This window comes from Lycium ferocissimum, chromosome 9, assembly GCF_029784015.1.
Source record: "Lycium ferocissimum isolate CSIRO_LF1 chromosome 9, AGI_CSIRO_Lferr_CH_V1, whole genome shotgun sequence".
NCBI classification, from domain to species: Eukaryota; Viridiplantae; Streptophyta; class Magnoliopsida; order Solanales; family Solanaceae; genus Lycium; species Lycium ferocissimum.
This window is the reverse complement of record NC_081350.1, coordinates 26,780,264-26,801,973: the sequence shown is the minus strand read 5'-3', so window position 1 is coordinate 26,801,973 and position 21,710 is coordinate 26,780,264. Positions and strand designations below refer to the sequence as shown.

The following is a 21,710-nucleotide window of genomic DNA, read 5'->3' as shown; positions in this document are numbered from 1 at the left end:
TCTTCTACCGTTTTTGATTTTGGAAAAGAAAACTTCCTTCACATTTTAATAGGATACGAAATCTTCTCTCATCTTAAAGTTAAATCTCCAAAATAAGCTAAAATAAGTACGAAATTGTCAAAAAGTGAAAAAAGAGCGTTGATACCTTCAAATAAACTACTCTATTAAAGGAAAATTGTAATGAGTTACCGTTGTATGATTTGCAATGATGATGCAGAAATGCTGAGTTTTTTTTTTTTAAATAAGAGAAATGCTAAGTTGTTTTGGAATGTCATTGCCACAAAATTTAATGGTACTGATAGATCATTCTGTAGCTCTATTGATGATTATGAGCTCAATTGAAGGGGCATCCTCATAGTTGTTACTTGTTACGATGTATCCAACAAATTTTCCTTTTTTATCTAATTAAAATTTCTAAAAATCTCACAGTTAACTAGTTTAAACTCAGCTAGTTGTTATTAACACTTAAATAGAATCATTTGCTTCCATTTTATTTTGTTCTTAGCTAAGTTTACATATAAAACAGAAATTGCTAACCAAAAATACACAACACAGAAAAGAAGCAAGTTACTCAAGTTTCCTATGAACCATAAAATGTCGATCTAGCTCGACCATGAACTTGTTTAATAATCAAGCTTGATGGCGGAATCAAACTCGTTTTCTTAATAAATAACCTGAGTACAAACTTACATGAGCAGTATCCGGTTTCAGTTATGAACACATGCGTTCATTTACACCTCTACAATTATTAGTCTTACTAGCACACTATGCATTACACACAAGTAACATAATCAATCCAGGAAAAACCAATCACCATCTGTTTCTAAAGCAATTCCCTGAACTATCATCGGTCGCTACTTAACTTTAGTATTCTCAAGAGCAGGGCAGATACAGCTACAAGATTAGAAACTAGCGTAAGTTCCTTAAAGAGAACGGGTCATCCTACCTTTGACGAACCACTTCTGTTGCTGGAGTTGCTCTGGAAACAGTAGCTACTTAGGACATGGCAAAAGGATCATCCAAACCTCGAGAACCAATTCTGGTCCCATGATAACCCTGTACTGAACACAGTTGCCATAGCTGTTATGTAAGTGAAATAGTTAAACCGTATTATGCCATAACTCATTTAGAGAATCAACGAATTAATGGACCGTGTGATGTGATATCAGGAAGATCAGAACTAGTGGAGAATTTCAGCCATCTCTTCTTCTCGATAAGCTTAATGCATGGTTGCAACACCAACCCGACTGCAACAGCAGCCAGGCTTACGATCAGAATTTTGATTGTAGAGAAGGCCAATACAACACCGATGAGAACGGCTGGTGGTATGCACAAAAGGACGGCTCCAATTGTTCCCCCGGGTATCTTGAACGGGCGTGGTGCATTCGGATACTTAATCCTTAACCATACAAATGCTATAAATTCCAAGATCATTCCGAAGCAATACAAGAAATTTTCTGCCGCTACTATCTCCTGAAAGCTCATCCATGAAAGTAAAATCACACCAGAAGCCGAGAAGAGAATCCCAATTAAGGGAGTTCCATGAGGAGATCTCTTTGCGAAGAACTCAGGAAGCATTCCCCTTTCTGCCATACCAAGTAACTGAAAAGAGTCGCTGCTCATTTCAGCTACAAACATTCCCATATTTGATACAGCAGCCGCCCCTTGAATCCAACATCTAAGCCAAACTCCACCAAGTATCTTTGCAATGTCTGAGAAATAGCCATCGGTCCACAAGTCACGTTCAAGGGGAACAGCTCCGGTACCAATCAACAAAGGGAAAAAGTACGATAAAACCACTAAAATCACAGTATAAAACAGTGCCTTAGGGAGAGTCTTTTTCGGGTTATGTACTTCTCCAGCAAGAGTACTTATCGAATCCCAATAGTTCAGATTCCAAAAGAGAGTATTCAGATACAAGTTCCAGTCAATACTATGTACATCTGCCACTAACCATCTCCCAGGCCTTATTTTAGGAATCGAAATGAGCCCCATAACTACAAAGGGTAAAATCGACAATATACCAAGCGAGACAGCAACCCATCCGACAATCGTTAAACCTCTATAGTTCATGTAAGTGAGAACTATAGTAAGTGCTAAAACAGCTAAAATTCTAGGAAGCCCACCACCTAATGCAGGGATAGCTGATTTAAGGTAATCCAGAAACATAACAGGATAAAGTGCATTGTCAATAACTCCACTAAGCCATTTCACCCAACCTTGTTGAAACCCCCAATATGGGCCTAAAGCAGATGAAACCCAAACAACATAACCACCATTTTCAGGGAACATAGTGCCCATTTCAGCTGTAATTAGTGCCTCAGGGACACTCCATATTAATGGGAAAATCAAGAATCCAAGAAGAGCAAAAAGAGGACCAGCTGCATGTACAGTATCCTCAACACCAAAAGGACCACCAGAAACCTCATAGAAAATGAGGAAAATTAATGGCAAGAGTGAAACTTTCTTAGCATTATTATTTGGTCTAGGAGATGGAACCTCATTAATCCCTATGTACTCTGCACCATTGTACTCTCCCATTTGAATTGCAGATTCTCTATGAGCTGAAACCCTCAATTTCTGCATTTTCTAACAAGTTCAAGAATCATCATTTACTAGCTGACTATAGGAACTAAACATCAAAAAGAAACATTTTTTAACAATATGATAACATGGGTATGTACAAGAAAGCAGTTAAATTACAAAAACAACAATAAAACAATCGATCATCACAAAATTCCATAATGGGTCATCGTATTTTTTGTCTATGCATCAAATAGAAGAATAAAAATCCAATCTTGAACAAAAATGGAAAAAACTGTCAGTGCATTAGATCTGAGTCAACATGGAAGATATAAAAAATCCAAAATTTATAGCAAGTATTACAATTAAAATAATCAGAAATGGGTAAAGAGAATAGGACCATGAAGAAAGGTAAATGAATTTGGGAAGCTCCAACATTTATAGCCCTCAAAAGCTAATGCAAAGTGAAAGAATTTTCAAGCAGAAATGAGGAACACAAAGAATTTGATAGATCAAAGGTATTGTTGCTCCTGAGTAATTGCAGTTCAGTGGAAATGCAAGTAATTGATGTTCAAGTGAAGTTTCTGTTGCGTGGCATAACAAGAGATTGACATCTCGGTAGTATAAAAGTGCCTAATGGCAAACCTTTCCTATAGGCAAAGATCTAATTTTTATGATAAAATTGAAAAATAGCTTATTGATTCGAAAAAGAAAAAAAAAAGTAATAGAGTACAAATTTAGATAAATGAATGTAAAAGTTGCTGATTGGCCTAATGTTGTGGACCAAATAAAGTGAGTAGTAATATTCAGGGTCATTTTCTACAAGATATATACATCTGAAATAGTTTATGAGGATATGGTGATTCATGTGAACCTTCCTAAATTAGAAAATCTAATGGATTATGTATTATTTGAATTAAGTAGCTCTTTCTTTTTAAATAAACTGTATATTTATTGTGTGTAAAATGCGCCATAGAGTAATCAATAACTATACAATTACAATATAATTTTTGTTGGTTATATTGATAGGTCAAAAATCAAAACCAGATGGCATCAAGGGAAAAGTAATATCTACACAACATAAATTTAATATGGTTGAATTATGAGGGTTCTTACTTCATACCAAAGAGTTCCTAAATTTAAGGGGGGAAAAAAGAGAGTAAATAATCAAATATCATACCCCCTTCTGTCTCAGTTTATGTGGCACCATTTCCTTTTTAGTCTGTCTCAAAAAGAATGTCACATTTTTATATTTAGAAATAATTTAACTTTATCACATGATTTACAGCTACACATTTATATAAGATTTATTTTAGACCACACATTTCAAAAGTCTTTTTTTTTTTTCTTAAATTTCATGCCAAATCAAATGGTCGCACATAAATTGGGTCAGAGGGAGTATGATAAGAAAAAAAAATTTGACTTGAGAGAGCGCAATATATGTGTTGGAGTTCCAACTTCTCAGTGTAAACAAACATGGCATGTGCGCTTGCTGGCCACTAAAAGATTGGATCGGCCTATTTTGGGGAGACTAGGACCAATCCAAACTAATTGGGCCATGCTAGGCCCATAGAGCTTGGATCAATTGCCCCCCCCCCCCCCTCGCCTTACACCCTGTTTGGATTGCTGTTACGCATCGTTTCATAATGTATGTCTTATCTTGTTTTGTAGATATAATATTTGGATAGATTATATCGTATGCTGTTGTTTAATAGAGTAACATTTTTTTTTTGTTCGGATTGATTGTATTGTATTGTATTGTAACTGGAAAGTTTACTAAAATGTCCTAAACTATTCTAAATATTAAATGTATCAATAATTACTAATAAATAATTTAAGACGACTTCTTATGCTATTTTGTCTCACATTATGCATTATAAATATATTAAGTTGTTAAATTCATGTAAATATATTTTTTACACTTCACTAAAAAATTAAAAATCTTGCAAAAATTACTGCCTCAATCATCAACACACAAAATGTGAAATTCTTTTATAACAGTGTTTTCATGTTAAAGTTCATTAAAAAATATACATGATTCTAATAAAGACAAATAAAATGTTGATGCATGGTAAAAGTTAATGTCTACCGAACAAATAACTGAGTAGTAGTAACGAACAAGAAACTTAGCAAATAACAGAGTAGTAGTAATGAACAAGAAAAAAAGAAAAAAAAGAGTAACGAAATAACTAAAAGAAAAATCCATAATGGAGTTAAATAATATAGGGTAAAAGATAAAATAGGATTATGAAATATTAAGTAAGGACATAATTGGAATGAAAAATTAGATAACAATGAGATAACACCAAATCGGTTGTTACATAAAACAGGGTTTTTCATTGTTATGGAACGACGTATTTAACAACACAATACAATACATTTTAAGTAACAATAAAAAAAAACATCGTATTTATAATAACGATACAATACGATATAACGGGTAACAACAATCCAAACAAAGGGAACCTGACCCAGGAACTTATTCTTTTTTCGAAATATATCCACCTTTATTAGAAATTCCTTAATCTTGTGGTGTATAATTAACTATGTATTAGTTCAAGAATTATTGATGAAACTCACATTCTTATATACGCCCTTGTTAATCTAGTTTTTCGCTGTAAACATTTGAAATTCTAGCCAAATTTTGGAAAAGAAAATGGCGCCTACTTCTTGTTGAAATCAACTGGACCTTACATTCTAAACTCTAAAGTTACATTTAAATCCGTTGGAAGTTGGATTTGAAATTCCGGGGTTTTGAGCTAACTTTTCAACCAAAAAGTTTTATATGAGAATTTTCAGTATAACATGTCACAAAGATAGATCAATAGCAAAGTATTTTAGATCAAATGATTACACCAAACGTTTAATAGACAATATAATATAATATCCAGTATATATATCTGAGTTACCGATTACAATACACTAGTAATATTTTGGAATAATGATGATAATATTATCTCAGTCTAGGGAATAAGGTGTCACTATAAAGCAGCAAGTATCTTGTATATAGTCGAGGCTACATAAGTTAATTATAATAGTAATAGAGTACTATTTATGATAAATTAAATATTAGATTGCACAGAAATTGAAAAGAATAAGTGAATATTCTTGTAGAGAAAATAGACGCGCAAAGTGAAGATTGATCATCATTATTAACAACGCAAGCCAAGTCAACCATGCGGCAATAATATGTCATGATATTCGAAGTGTCCATTTACTTTTCACTTAAAAGATAAATAGTCTTTAGAATTTTCTGATACACTGCACTCATTGTAGCCTAGGCGTGCAGTGTTTTTTCTTCATTACCCAACATACAAACCCCACATTAATTCGCCACCACCCCCACTCCCACCCTCAATTTAAAGAAAGATTAAAGAATAAAATTAAAGATAATACCTTAGACGAATGTAAGAAAATACTTGCACATATCTTACTGTTTTATTATAATTACATGTCTCACCCTGAACTAAAACCTTTTTGATAATGCAAGAGGAAAATGCAATATTCTAAACGAGTTAATTACTATCTTTTAACATGACATAAAACTTTTATTGATAGTATTATTAGGAAAAAGTGTTTACTATTCAAGCGAGTTAATTAGCTTGCGCCAAGCTTTTGAAAAGTTAAAAGTAAATAAAAGACTTTTTTTTAATATTAACAAATATGCTTTTTAAATTGATTGGAGAGACACAAATTATACTCCAAAAAATATTTTTCTAAAAAAAACAATAAACACATCTTTTGACCAAACAAACATCGGTCATATTTTGTTAGTAGTAGAAAAGAAAACTCCGCAAAAAAAGTTATGGGAACTACCGGACATATTTCACTCTTTTATTGCTTTAACTTGTCTACAATCATATCAAATAATCACAATTAGTTATAATATTAATATTAACAAATATTTTTTTAAATTGATTGGAGAGACACAAATTATACTCCTTAAAAAAAATATTTTTCTAAAAATGCATTCTATCTTGAATAAAAAAAAAAAAATCACATTCTCAATAAAAAGTGCCAAAAATTCATTTATAGCGGAATGAAGAGAGTATTAAACAAGCTTTAGTTAAAAAATAGTACTCCAAGGAGTAACATGAACTCTTTGGAGGAAAGGAACAAGAAAGAAACGTAAGAAAAATAAGAGTGATTAATGAACCGAAAAATCATTTTTTTCTTAGCATGTTTTTTTCTCAGCTGACAAATAAATAATTATCTTTTTCCCAGTCAGTTATTTCACCTACAAAAAGTTCCTGGGTAACGTCGAGGACAAAAATATTTGACTTGATTACTTAATTAATTAGGATTGCCATTAATTAACAGCTAGCTAGAGTTGCGGGAAAATCACTGTTTTACACCTTCAATTAAGCCGCCATGCTTATAAACTCAATCAACAAATGAATAAACCGAACATAAAAAAGAAGAATAACTTTTCAAAACATACCAATAAACAAAACTTTTAACCATTTAAAGAAAAACAAAAGTAATATTCTAAGTTACCTGATTGTTATCACCATTCTGAGATTTGTTTACTGTTGTTGATCCATTGGCACTAGTGGGAGAAGGACAAGTTTTTTTTCTGCTAAATAAATGAAGAGTTTTTGATGTTGTGCACACAAACTTTTAGGAGATAAATCAATTAAATTATTAATCAAAAGGATTTTTTGTGATAGTTTCTAGATCAAGAAAGGACTGAAATTGAAGAGATGAGGGCAGGGGTTTTAGGGAGAGTTTGTAGATAAGTAAATGAAGTGAGAGAAAGACATGCAAGAAAACAAGTGTATAAGGTCAAAGGCACATTTGTCTTATAAGATAAAGTAGTGTAAGTTCTGTCAGTTTATTACATTATAAATTAAGTTAATTTACAATAATAGGTTTTCATATCAGTCTGATTTTATATCCTAGAAAATAAAAGAATCGCCTGCTATAAATTTGATTGGATAATTTATAATTCATTCATAACTAAACAAAAAATTACTGATGTGCCAAAATTCAATAATTTATGTGATATCTCATAGGAGTATCTCTTTGATAAGATATTAGAATATAATAATGTTTATGTGAACTGAAATTGAACCAATCCCATCATGCAAGCAAGCTGAATGCTTGTCTATTTGTGCCCCCATTTGTGGGGGTAAGGTGGGGATGATTGGAGGGTATATAATTATATTCAATGCAGTGATAATTTGAATATATAATTAGATCAGTTAGAGAAGAGTGGAATGACCATCAAGTCACGAAGAAGTGCAATTAAGTAATCAAATCATGTTTTTTTCTTCATATTATTAGATTTTATTGCACTATACCCACTTTTGGGATTATAAAAATAAACTAATTTAATGAACTTTATTCTAGAAAAATTCATGATATTTGATATATTATGTCCATTTACTTAAAATATTTTAAGATGAACAAGATAAATAATTTTCTTTTCCCAGTCAATTATTAAATGCACCTTTTTACTTTTTTTTAATTTTATTTAAAACCCCTTAAAATATTCCTATATATATATATATATATATATATATATATATATATATGATTATTACTAATTAGGTAAAAAATGGTAATTAAGTTTATTAAAATAAAAATGATCTTATATATATTCAAATAAGAAAGAAAAAATAAAATTTTTGATAGGTTGTAAATAAAAAATCAATATTATTTGATGATAAATCAATGATTAAAAAAAATCAAGGAAAAACTTTTATTGGTAGGAAATTTAGGGAAAATCTCTGTTTTATTTTATTCAAACGAGCGTATTAATTATCTGCAATCAACAAATGATTGATTTTAAAAAAGATAAAAAATTTCAAAATAACTTTTTAATAAAGATAAATATTTTATATACATAAATATATTTTTTGGGACGAAGGACAACTTTTTTTCCTCTCTCTCTCTCTCTCTCATCTTTGAAGAGTTTTACCAAGTTTCTTTTGAAAATCCCCCGTGACACTTTCCAAAATCTTTACTTTATTTAATTGTAGAGATAATAAATTATTAACAAATAAGTAAGATGAAATCAAACAACTAAAAAAACATAAATGGAAAAAAGGATTTTTGATGATAGAGATTCTGAAATCAAAGGACTGAAATTGAAGAGATGAATGTTTCTAAATAGGGTGTAAAAATTTGAGAGTCTGTACTAATTAAATAAAGAACTTCAACTTTTATTATCCAATGAAAAGTATTATTACATAAAATTGTTGTATTGACTTAAACAATCTAAAAAATCATATTAAAATGGAAAAGTCAGATTTATAATTGTTAGAAGTTTCATATAATATATGTTTTTGTAAGGATTACAAAAGTAAACTAGCAAGGTTTCTTGCAGACTTTTTTTCCTCTCTCTCTCTCTTTCTTTCATCTTTGAAATTAGATTATGCGAAAATAAAAAACCAAATAATTTTTTATTTTATTCTTTTCTTAATTTCCAAATCATTCTTTCTTACTCTTTAATAATTTTATGATGAGTATAAATTATTAATAATTTGAAATTTAAATATTTTTGAAAAATAAGGAAACAAAACGCATGTATTTTTAAAAATATATAAATCAGGGAAAACAATTATGTCATTCAATTATCACCAAAGATTCAATTTTGGATCTCTAAAATTTTGGCTCTTTTTTTTTGCACTTTTTTATTTATTACAAATATGAAAAATTGGGTGAAAATTATTTAAAATTTAACTAATTAAACAAAGAACTTCACACTTTATTAAAAAAAAGAATCTAATTACATTTTAAAAAAGAATGTAATTGACTTAAAGTTATTAAAAAATAATAAATAATAGAATGAGGTTTTTTACACTCCTTTCAATTGTAATCGCGATTTTCTCAGATGATTTAATAATTTGTAATAAAAATAGTCTTCAATCCGTCCATTTTTGTCCATTGTAGGTCTATGTCCAAACTTAACAGTTAATTTAGCATAGAGTACGTTTATGGAAAATCCATTTCTTTTTTTACTTGCCTTAGAAAATTATATTTAAACAAAGAAATTTAATTAAAAATATCTCAATCAAAAAATGAATGAACATTGAATAGAGCATTTTATTTTTAATGAGATGGAAGTATAAATTTAAACATCAAAAACCAGTGAATAATTTAATATAATATTAATAAAAAAATAGGAAACGAAAAAACGCTGTTTTTTTGTGAAAATAGGAAAATCACATGTTTGAGATACGACGAAAAAGGGACAGTTTTTTTACGGAAAATAATATACCCCTGGATTTTATAATCAAGTTAAAATATTATTAATTTGAAATTATATATCAAATTTTTTACAATATTAGTTTACTTTTGATTATTATTAACTTATAGTGGGAGAAGGACAAGTATTTATGAGATTTTCTTATCTGCCAAATTGAATTTGCAGTTTTGAAAAACTTGAATGGTAAAGTTTGTCGTATAAAAAAAAATAGCCTAATTGGTGATCATGTACATACATAATCTACTAGCTATAGCAACCCAGTTGGCTTTTAGCCAGTATTTTAATACTCATAATATACTGATGATGTACAACTCACACCCACTAAAAGGCGTGATTATTAATCAGAAAATGCTAATCTGGTCTTATAATCGTCAGTTTTTTTTTTTTTTTTCTCAATTGACTAATACTACTAATAACTTTCATGAAAATTTTGAAGCTGAAACCCATTTAAACAATTTAAAAGAAAACCTTAACCAAAAAGTGAAGCATTTGAATTCGTCAATTTCTCGATTGAAACCGAATGATGTACAATTCCCATTTATAATTCAGGTTATTAAATCATTTGGGCCGTAACATCTAGTTTGATTCCACAGGAAAAGACAAACCAAGTACTCAAATTTTTGAGTTAAAGTTGGTGAAGAGAACTGGTTATGATTTTTAAAGGATCTTTCAAAAATGTGAAAACATTTGTCTTATAAGATAAAGTAGTGTAAGTTCTGTCAGTTTTTTACATTATTATATTAAGTTAATTTACAATAAAAAGTTTTCATAATAAAGTCTGATTTTATATCCTAGAAAATAAAAGAATGGCCCTTTTCCATTTTTTTTAATCGTGATTTCATATACAAAACTTTGGGTTTTCTTCATTTCAAATGATCTTTCTTTGGTAGGCAAAATGTAGGACTTAATTTGATTAACTTAATTATGGGGTTCTTAAAGTGAAGTAATGGTAGTGAACTTTAGAAACTTTAGTGTTCAAAGGATATGACAATATATACTTCCGCCATATAATTAAAGTAAATCATAACTTAGAAACTTTATGTGATATCTCATAGGAGCTTATGTCTTTTTTTCTTTCGAAAATAATACTTATCCACTACTACAGAATATAATCAATGTAAATATATGGCAAATGTGAAAATATTGCAAGGAGAAGTGGCACATATGTCACGCTAAAGTTGTGGTTATATACACACTTGTGCTTTCTATTTGTGCCCCCATTTGTTGGTTTAAAATTGGTATTGGGATGATTTAAGAAAATATAATTATATAACATCAAGACCATTTGATAATTGAAATAATATATAATTAGATCATATTTTCCTTTTTTAAAGAATAGAAAGAGTGGAATGTTTTTACAAACGTAGAACAAATACAAAACTTGAAGAAGTGCAATTACGTAATCAAATCGAGTTTTATAGAGTTGAAAGAAGACTTAGAGGAATATTATGACAACTTAAACTCACTAAAGAAGGTTGATTTATAGGGAAAAAGTAATGTTAAATTTATCTTTAACTATTTCTTTTTTATGTCTTAAAAAAAGATTATTCAATAATTAACAGTCAGAATTCGTAAAAAAAAAAAAGAAACCCAATAACCTCTTGACCATTTTCATGGCTAACTAATTGGACATTTCCTACATTTCAGTCACTGTATTCGGTTTATCTATTGTTGGCCGAAGAACAAGTGTAGAAATAATGCCTACTGGTTATTTTTTGAATAAGTATTTGAAAAATAGCTATGAAATTTCAAATTTTACAAATGAAATTTTAATATTATATGCTAAAGTTTCATATGTTGACTTTGAAACTTCATGACAAAATAAAAAAATTAACTATAAAAACTGCAAAATGAATGATTATTTGTGAATTTTAACCCGAAAGAATTGAGGTGGGACAAAGACATTCACTTTAGAGTTAGTTATTTCATGCATTGCACGCTTGACTTTATTTTAATGCTTTTTAAAGATCCCACGCATAATCTATAACGACCAAATACCTTTGGAGAAAAAAAAACTATATGAGTATAATTTTGTCCAAAAGTTAGACGACAACATAAGAAGAAGAAGAATTGAAGATTTTGGAGATCTATAGCAATTCTAGTAATGAGTGTTAATTTGGAGCCCCCTTCTTTTGAACTAACATAATATATTCTGCCTTTCGGCATTTGTATTTTCTCTCTTTTTTTCCTTGGTTAGACATGTCTCAAATATTTTGATACAAATAATTTAATGTTACTCAATATTTACACCAAATAAATAGATTAATTATCAAAATTATGATTAATTTATTTATATTATCACCTTATTACATAGGGAAAATTGCATTTTTGGTCCCTCAACTATTGAAATTTTTTATTTCGGTCCTTGTGATATATGACTCAACACATCTATCTTTCAATGAATTACAATGTGTGATTTTGGTCTCTTTTAGGAAATATGTTATTTAAACTATTCTTGGAAGTGTATATATTACCCTCAAAAATAGAGTAACAATACAAGCTTATATAACTCATGGATAACTAAACGGTGGAACTGTTAATTATAGGTCTAAAATTTTTACAAATATTCATATGCAAAGAGATCAAAAGTACACATTTTAAGTGATTGAAGATTAAATGTGCTTAATTAGTTAGATATCATAAGAACTAAAATTAGAATTTACCAATAGCCGAGGGACCAAAAATACTCTTTACCCTATTATATAACTATACTATGTTAAGTTAATATAATATAATGTAACACCGTACCGTAAGTTGGGAATATTTTTCCTTTAGTTTTGTTCTTTTCATTTCATGTAAAATGGACTTTAAGGGTGTGTTTGGTAGGAAGGAAAATAGTTTTCATGGGAAATATCTTCTGAAAAAGCTTTTTTTGGAAAATAAGTGATTTTCTTATTTATTTTTTAGTGTCTAGTAAGTAAAGAAAATAAAATCTTAGAGCATTTATATATAATCTCGAAAAACACTATGAAGGTGGAGGTAGGGTGAGGAGTGGGAGGTCGGGATGTCGTGGAGGAGATAATAAGTTTGAAATGCTACTTATGAAGTTTGTTTTATCTGTTCTCCTTTGGAAAAGGTATTTTTCAATTTTTTTTTAATATTATTTCTTAATACAGATATTTTTTAAAATATTTTGAACAACCAAACATAAAAAATTGGATGTAGAGCTCATGTGGACTACTAATCTAAAATAAAGCCTCTATGTTCTTGGTGGACCTTGAAACTACTGATATTGGCTGCTTACAAATTAACTTGAGTTGTATCAAAGTAACAACAATAATAATAACATTGAACGTACATGATGACGAAGATAATTATAGGTTAACATAAAAGTAATGGGGTTTGATTCAGTGGATAATTTGACTCGCTTTTCACCTTTAAGCTAACTCCTAAACCCTTTTATTAAAATAAAAATAAAAATTGGGCTTATCTATCTTTCACTATGTAATATTCACAAAATAGACATTTTTCAGTCCGATAATTGAAGAATAAGTACTATCATGAGTTTCAAATTTTACATGTAAGACTTCAGTACACTACATGGGGTTCCAACTGTTATTTGAAACTCTATGATAGTGATTTTTGACTATTTTTCATAAACATGGCTGAAATATGACAAGTGGTTGTTATTTCTACTTTTTGACCAAATAATTTTTCCCATTTGATAACCCTCTAAATAATTGGAGTAGTATCTTACTAGTTGCCAACTATCTCATGTCAAATCTCGTTTAATCAAATGCAAATCACTATTTCTACCTTATCTGTAATCTATATTGCTTTTCTCAGTTGGTTAATCTTTTAAATGGCTTGGATCTCTACTTTATTGTATTGTATTTTTCCTAATTAAGGATTGCCATTGCATGTGGCAATTCAATTGAATTGGACTTGCTAACCATTTGATTCTGTTCACATATAAAATTACTTTAGGCTGCGCAAAATATCAATTTAATTAGTCACTATAACTAGTCACATCATAAATCTAACCTCTAGTACCGTCAAGTAAACATTGGGTCCTCTACTTATCTTGAGATATTGATATAATTTCAAACATCTATCAATCCTCAATAAATTATGTACGTACAAACAATTAATTGATTGAAAATGTTTTGCCAGAAAACAAAATTACAAATCATTAAAATCCGAATGCCACTACAGAGGTTGTTTTTCCGGAGACAAAACCAAACACAACTTTTGAAAATTGAATTCCAACATTCACCAGCGAAGAAAAAAAGAAAAAGAAATGTACAATCCAATAGAGTGTTATGTTCTCCATTATAATAACCAAAATCATTGACTTATAACAAATCAATTTTTTTTTTTTTTGTATGTGTTAAGAAATTAAGAATAAACCTTTACTGCTGTACTCAATTACTTTTCCGAAACCATTTCGTCATATTAACTACAAGAAATATGAGTTATTGGTCTTCTTTTTTCTTCAAACATATAGTTCATCACTTTTTAATTAATTTCACCTTCAATTTTATTTTGGCGGAAGTGCTAATGTAAAATTTGGCAATTATTTTAGCGAGAAGAAATTGCACGGTTTTCCTTCAAATGGGCTGGTCTTTAATTTTTATCCCTCAAATGGAACTTTTGTCTAGCGGGACATATGTTTTTTAAGGAATTCGACACAACTTGTACAGTTGTACCAGATCCCTCAACGAGGCATGAGTTCCATTTGAGAGACAGAAATTAAAGACCAGCACAAAATAGGGCCAAAAGTGCAAATGGGATATGTCTTGGATGTGGGTTGCTTCGTGCTTGATCGGTTCATATTGAAACTAGCAACTCAGTCTCTCTAGTTTTAAATTTTAGAACCTGTTTGCTCAAGTTTATAAAAATGGCTTATTTTGATTTTTTTTTATTTTTTTTTTGTCAAAATAGCTTTTTATAGAAGTACTTTTGGAAAGAAGCACTTTATGTTTGGCCAATTTATTTAAGAAATGTTTTTCTGAACAAATTTTGTTGGTTAGCTTTTCAAAAAGTGTTTTTTAGTGTCAAATTACGAAAAAGATGGTATTAAAGTTTATTTTGCGACTAATATCATTAATAGAGAAAGGATTTTTCTTTTGTGAAAGACCTTATTTAGTTTTTACCTAGTTAAAATTTAAAATATATATATATATATATATATATATATATATATATATATATATATATATATATATTATAAAAAGTGTATTTGTCTTTCAAAAGCTTGGCCAAACAAGCTACTAGTCTAATAAATGTAGGAAAATGACGCCAAGAGCATGTAGCTGTTTGTGCCACCCCTACTTAAAATATGTTCAATTTTAGCCAGTATTGACAAAATTCGATTTGAACTTCTTTTTGCTACTGTTGTTGCTTCTTCGGACCTTTGAATCTAAAGTTAGGCTCTACCAAAGCCTATATAAAGTTTGAAAAGCGAAAGTTCAAATTCAAATGTAGTTTTAAAGTTGGATTTGACATAATCCAACTTCAAACTCGACATTTTGTATTAAGAAAATTTATATCTCCGATTTCAACTTAGATAACGGATGTTGAAGTATGAACAAGTAGGTGTAATTGTTGAGTCTTTTTTTTATATCATTCCTTAAGTCCCATAGGTTTGATCTTGTAGAATTAGACAACGGAATATGGAGGTGCTTAACTGCTTATGATAGAACATGCCAATCAGGTCCAAAGACGGAGAAAGAAACAAAACTATCACTACTATGTAAATGAATCCATGATGCAGGTCGAATCCTAGACGTGGGTCGAGTAGTTTCTTGATCCTCTGCTAGTACTTTTGGATTCAAAGGTCAAGAAGAGGGCTATGAACCGCTTTATGCTCAACATAAGCAATAGTCATAAAAGACCGTGTCTCCTTTCTTCTAGTTTAATTTGGATGGGAATATGCACCTCTGGTACACTAATTATCGTGCCCACGACAAACGCTAGGTACAATTCAACGATCATTCTTTTTTAAATGAACTAGAAAGTTCTTTTTATAGTTATCGAAACTCAAGTTATTTGAATAATAGATAAGTAATTTGCTTGGTATAATCCACATTTAGCATCCTTGTTCGTAAATAAAGTGGATTCGGAATTGTCTAATAAATCTTGTAAAGAACAAGGCATTTTTCGAATAAGCCAATTCATTTGGGACGGAGGACTCTCCTGACAAAATAAAAAATATTGTACGTAAATTGTCAGCGAACCTGTTTCCATGCACTAGTAAAAAATTCTTAGACGGTATTGAGCTGGAACAACCTGTTCTTTCTAAATATCCCGATTACAAAAGATTACGGCTAAATAAATACTTTGTAAGTTTCGGATATTTCTTTAAGTAAGGATCCTAAAAGCGCCTGTTTTGTTAACTTTACTCCCAATAAAGGAGTCAAAACCCAATTGAACTCTTATGGGCTGGTCCTCTCCAATACCGTGGACTGGGCCGATTAACATATTATGAGTTCAGATACAGATTGTGTCATTTTCAATTATGTCCCTAGTTTGTGTTGGTCTTTAATTTTGTCCTTCAAAGCAAACAATTTTTTTCGCGGAGCATAAGTTTATATTTTCTTATCATATATGTAAGTTATATCCCGCGCCCTTATAGAATTTTTTCCCTTCTAAATATAAGTTCGATTTTAAAGGGTAAAAGTTAAAGATCAGCCCATTTGAAGGAAACCGTGCAATTTCTACATACAAATTTACAGTTGGGAAATTTACTTGGGGTAGAGAACATATAAGTGGTATTTACATTTAGTGACTACACTTTATTTTAATTACATCTGGTAGCTAAATGTTGTATTTCAATTACACAAGGTAACTAATGCGGTAACTCTCTCCTCGTCTCTGCTCTCTTCCCTCACTTTATCTCTCCTTCTCTCTCGCCCATCTCCTCTTTCAATTACACAAGGTAACCCTTCTGTCTCCCTCTCCATCTTCTCCGGCGAGTTCGAACTGTCGCCACACACCGACTAGAAAAGGAGTAGTCTTGTAAGGCCCAGATCTGACCAAAATATCGATTTTCGGTAACTTTCAGCGGACTACGGTGATCTCCGGTGACTTCCAGTGGATCCGACGATCTCCGACGTATTTTATTTCTTATATATCAGATCTGAGCGTATCTTATTTCTTAGGGAACAGGACACTGTGTGTCCAATGGCCCAAAGTAATGCCACATTTGGCCAATATTTGGGCCTAATACCCCCAGGAGTCCGCTCGGCCCAAAATAATGCCAAAAAATGGCCGGCCGACCCAAAATAATGCCAAGCGCTGGCCGGCCCAACAGCCCAAGCGCTTTTTTTTTTTAAAAAAAGTCAGACTTTTTGTTGCCACTAAAGGCTTGCTACAAAAAAAATCAAGCTTTTTAGTGGCAATTAAAAAAAGTCGCCACTAAAGGTTAAATATCCCAAAACATTATAATATGTATATATTTAGTAAGAAATATCCCAAAATATGTATAACATGTGTATATTTAGTAGTATATACAAGAATGATACAGTTTATATACATATACTGGAATTATATATACACTTTATATACAAGATTGATATAGTTTATATACATATATACTTTATATACAAGAATGATACAGTTTATATACATATCTTTGAAATTAATTATACATTTATTATACATAAATTATACGTTAATTATACATTTATTATACACATATTATACAATAATGATATGATGTATTTTTTTTTACATATACAATAGTGATACATATTATATACCACAATGATACGATTTCTATGATACATTTTTTATACTTATGATACACTTTCTATACAAGACTGATACAGTTTATATACACATCCTGGAATTATATATACACTTTCTATACAAAAATGATACATATTATATACAAAAATGATACAATTTTCTATTCTATAATACACATTATATACACAAATGATACATATTATATACAAAAATGATACACACCTTAGTGATTCATATTTTATACAGTTTCTATACATTATAGATAGGTACTGATATATATTTTTATACACAAATGATACATATTATATACCAAAATTGCCTCAAAGTTTTTTGGAATATTGCTTACTAAATATACACATATTATGCATGTTTTGGAATATTTAACATTTAGTGGTGACTTTTTTAGTTGCCACTAAAAAGCCTGATTTTTCTATATCAGGCCTTTAGTGGCGATTTTTAATCGCCACTAAAAGTCTGACTTTTTTTTTTTAAAAAGCGCTTGAATACTTATTATATTTTTTTTGCACTTATGCTCTTTGAATACCGAATTTAAATTAGTGGAGACTTTTTAAATCTTTTGCGGCGACTTTTAGTCGCCACAAAAGGCTTGCTACATACCAGATGAGAATTATTTAGGGGCTACTTTTTGGGTTTGGGAAAACTTGGGCCAGGACGTGGGTTTATTTTGGGCCAGTGGCCATTTGTGTCTTTTTCCCTCTTTCTTATATCTCAGATATGAATGTATTTTAGTGTATTCGTTATTTTTTTAGTGTAAAATTTAGTGTTTCTTTATGTATTTTTCGCCTCTATTTTGAAGGATATTTTTTTGTATAGAATAAATATAGTAAATTTGAATACTTATCCCTATATTTTTTTTTGCACTTATGCTCTTTGAATACAACCGAAATTTAAATATAAGTTGAATAAAAGTAGTATGAATGTATATAATATATATATAATATATATATATATATATATATATATATATAAATACAGTCGAATTTGAATACATGTTACTGTAGCTCCGAAATGTAATTAGCAACCCCCCACCCTCAACAAAAGTATAGTCATTTGTGAAAATTCCCCTTTACAATTTTTGGCATTACTAAGACAATAGAGTGAACTGACTTTGTAAAAAAGTAAAGAAACAGAGTGCACTGGCCCAATAAAAAAGCCCATTCGGAATCCATAGTTAGGCCTTTTAAAACCTAGGGTTTTTCGTTGAGCATTATAAAACTGAAGTAGAAAGCTTTTGCTTTGCCTTGTTCTTCCATTGCCTCCAGAACCCTAGCCCCCAATCTTCCCCCCAGGTATGTTTCACTCTTTCAATTTTAATCTTTATGAATAATAATATTTCTTCATTGTCCATCTTGTTTATGTTAGTTGTATGTGCTATGTGTTATTGAATTTGTATATGCAAATTAGTTTGATTTGAAAAATGTTTGTTTGTATCGATACACCTACATCTTTTCTGAAAATGTTTAACTGATAATTTTTAATCTTTTTTGTTTATTAGTTATACTGCCTAATGTACCTGATTTGCATTTATCTAGTTTTCGAAAACCTAGTTAAGTCTTTCATGTGACCTGAAGTTGTGATAAATTTGATATTTACTTTTTTTGTAATCTAACAATATAGTTTTTAGTTTGGTTGGTTTGGGGCGCTTTATTTTCTTGTTGTTGGCTAGTTTTTGCTATTAAAAATGTTTTTTTTAAAACTAGAAACAGCTAGTTGATTGTGTATGTATACTCAATTCTTGGTAACAGTTAACTAGTGTGATTAAAAGGGTGTGAAGTATTTTTCCAAACTGAACTTGGTGCATTTCATTAAGAAAGTATCAAAAATAATTTAAACTCATTATCCTTGACTACCTAAACTTGTGAAAGAGACTTTAGTACAAGATGAATAGTGTATTGTGAGGACAAAGAACATGTGGTTTAGTATTTACACTTGCACATCTATAGCTTGTGTATGGGATTGATAGTTTTTATTAGTTTCTTTGGCTTGCCTGTGCTGGATATATTAACATTCGATTGAAATTGAAATTTCTCTGAACAATGAAAAATCAAAGTCTGCAAACGTACCAAATTGAAAGAGAACTATGAGTTCTATGCTATTTAGGTCAGGAAAGTAGCTATTTTTGTGATGGACATTTGCTTGAGATGTGCTATTTTTTTGTAAAATTTCAGGTAAGACATGAAGCACAACAACGTTATTCCCAATGGTCACTTCAAGAAGCATTGGCAGAACTATGTAAAGACATGGTTCAATCAGCCTGCTAGGAAAACAAGGAGACGCAATGGTAAGCTACCTGCTTGTTCGACTACTGTCATGGTACTTTTCTTAGTGCAATTAAATTTTGGTTGAACAGTACTGACTTTTTTCTACCTCTCTTTTAATATTGTCAACAGCTAGGCAGCAGAAGGCTGTGAAGATCTTCCCTAGGCCAACTGCTGGATCTCTCCGACCCATTGTTCATGGACAAACACTAAAATACAACATGAAAGTCCGTGCTGGCAGAGGATTTTCGCTTGAAGAACTGAAGGTGAGATTCTAGTTACTTGTATGTCATTTACTAGATAACTTGCTGGCCTTCCTGTTCACCACCCCCAAGTAACCAATCCATTTTTACAGAAGTAAATTATTTTTCTGTTAAGAGTACCTGGGTCCAGTGGCAGAGCCAGAATTTTTATTAAGGGGTGTCAAATTATAAAAAAATAAATCCACGAATAAGTCGAGAGGTGTCAATATGTAATATATATACATAAAAAATGTTTTCACCTAACTACACAGTGCAATTTTCTGATGAAGGGGTGACACCCCTTAAGCACATGTGGCTCCGCCACTGCCTGGGTCACGATCCTTTCTTTACAGATACTTTTATTTAAACTGCCTATTATTTCGATGCGCTTGTATGTTAGATTTCTCCAATAATAAGTAACTTTGATTTTCAGGCAGCTGGTATTCCCAAAAAACTAGCACCAACCATTGGCATTGCTGTTGATCATCGTCGCAGGAACAGATCCTTGGAAGGTCTACAAACCAACGTCCAGAGGCTGAAGACTTACAAGGCTAAGCTAGTTATCTTCCCAAGGCCCAAGGCGTAAATTCAAAAATTTCTTGCCAAGAAGTGGTCAAGCCTTAAATTTACCTTAAACTACGGTCAAGGTAAATTCAAAAATTTCTTGTCCTTTGCCCTGATAGTGTTCCTGTTTTGCTATCTAAACACTTCATGCCTTAAATTTACCTTAAACTACTCTCTTTTCCAGGCTGGTGATTCTAGTGCAGAGGAGCTTGCTACTGCCACCCAGGTCCAGGGTTCATACATGCCTATTACTAGGGAGCAGCCAGCTGTTGAACTTGTGAAGGTCACAGATGAGATGAAATCATTCAATGCCTATGGCAAGCTGCGAATTGAGCGTACAAATGCCCGACATGTTGGAGTGAGGCAGAAGAGGGCAGATGAAGCTGCAAAGGATGAGAAGAAGTGAGCAATTTAGAGTTGTTCTGTAGTCTGTTAAGCATTATCAACTTTCTAGTAGACCTTGTGATGAAGGTTTATTCATACAATCATTTTGAGGAACTTATGTTTTTCATGTTATTCAAGGATTTTGTTTTGTTTGTGAGATCATGCAAATCTTTTGATTAGCGTAAGTCCTATTTCTCTGTTGTGTCTGCATGCTTTGACACCTACCTCAGCGGATGTGTCGGTTTTCCAAGTTGTGATTGCTAGTTACTGCTATGTGCTAGTTCGGTGGCTTATGGTTGCAATTTCAATCCTTCAGTAATGAACAGATGTCAGTGATGTTATTATCAATCAGGCTAATCCCTAATTGGATTGGCAAAGAGATGATATACAAAGGAAGCCTATTGTGGTTATCAAGCATTTATGACTGACTAGCCCATAATTTTACCACACCGTTCTCGTGCTATAACAACTAAGAAGGATTGATATTTTTGTTATTTTCATCTCTTACTTTCATGTTTCTGTTTCTACTCAACTTCTACCATATGATCCATGAAAAAAGCGCCTTCACCTGCCACAAATGGAAAGTTAAAGCCAAATATGATCGAATAGAAGAATTGAAATGTGATAAAGCATCATGTGTCTAATTGATGCAATTGATTTAGTGGTAACAACAGCAAGAAAGTTTTCTACATTTAGGGTCATGTCTCGATCATCGAGCTGCACACATTTGATCAGAAGGTGCTACTGATGCGCCAAGACACATAATTAGAGTGATATGCCATTGATGTATGTTAGTTGGTCCCCCTGCAAAAA

The 21,710-nt window shown here is 30.9% G+C and overlaps 1 protein-coding gene and 1 pseudogene across 2 annotated transcripts; one reads left to right on the top strand and one right to left on the bottom strand.

Annotated features, from left to right (window-relative positions):
- Nucleotides 1-644: 644 nt before the first annotated feature.
- On the bottom strand, nt 645-7,092 carry LOC132030056 (probable polyamine transporter At1g31830). Of its 2 annotated transcripts, none has more exons than XM_059419528.1 (2): nt 7,021-7,092; nt 645-2,580 (listed from the first exon to the last, which is right to left on the bottom strand). In XM_059419528.1, the coding sequence occupies exon 2, from the start codon at nt 2,539-2,541 to the stop codon at nt 1,135-1,137; it is 1,407 nt and encodes a 468-aa protein (XP_059275511.1). In that variant the 5' UTR covers nt 2,542-2,580; nt 7,021-7,092; the 3' UTR covers nt 645-1,134. The 2 variants fall into 2 exon arrangements, with proteins under 2 accessions (XP_059275511.1, XP_059275510.1); XM_059419527.1 differs by lacking the exon at nt 7,021-7,092 and adding an exon at nt 2,924-3,297.
- Nucleotides 7,093-18,639: 11,547 nt separating this feature from the next.
- Nucleotides 18,640-21,054, top strand: LOC132030062 (large ribosomal subunit protein eL13y-like; annotated as a pseudogene).
- Nucleotides 21,055-21,710: the final 656 nt, after the last annotated feature.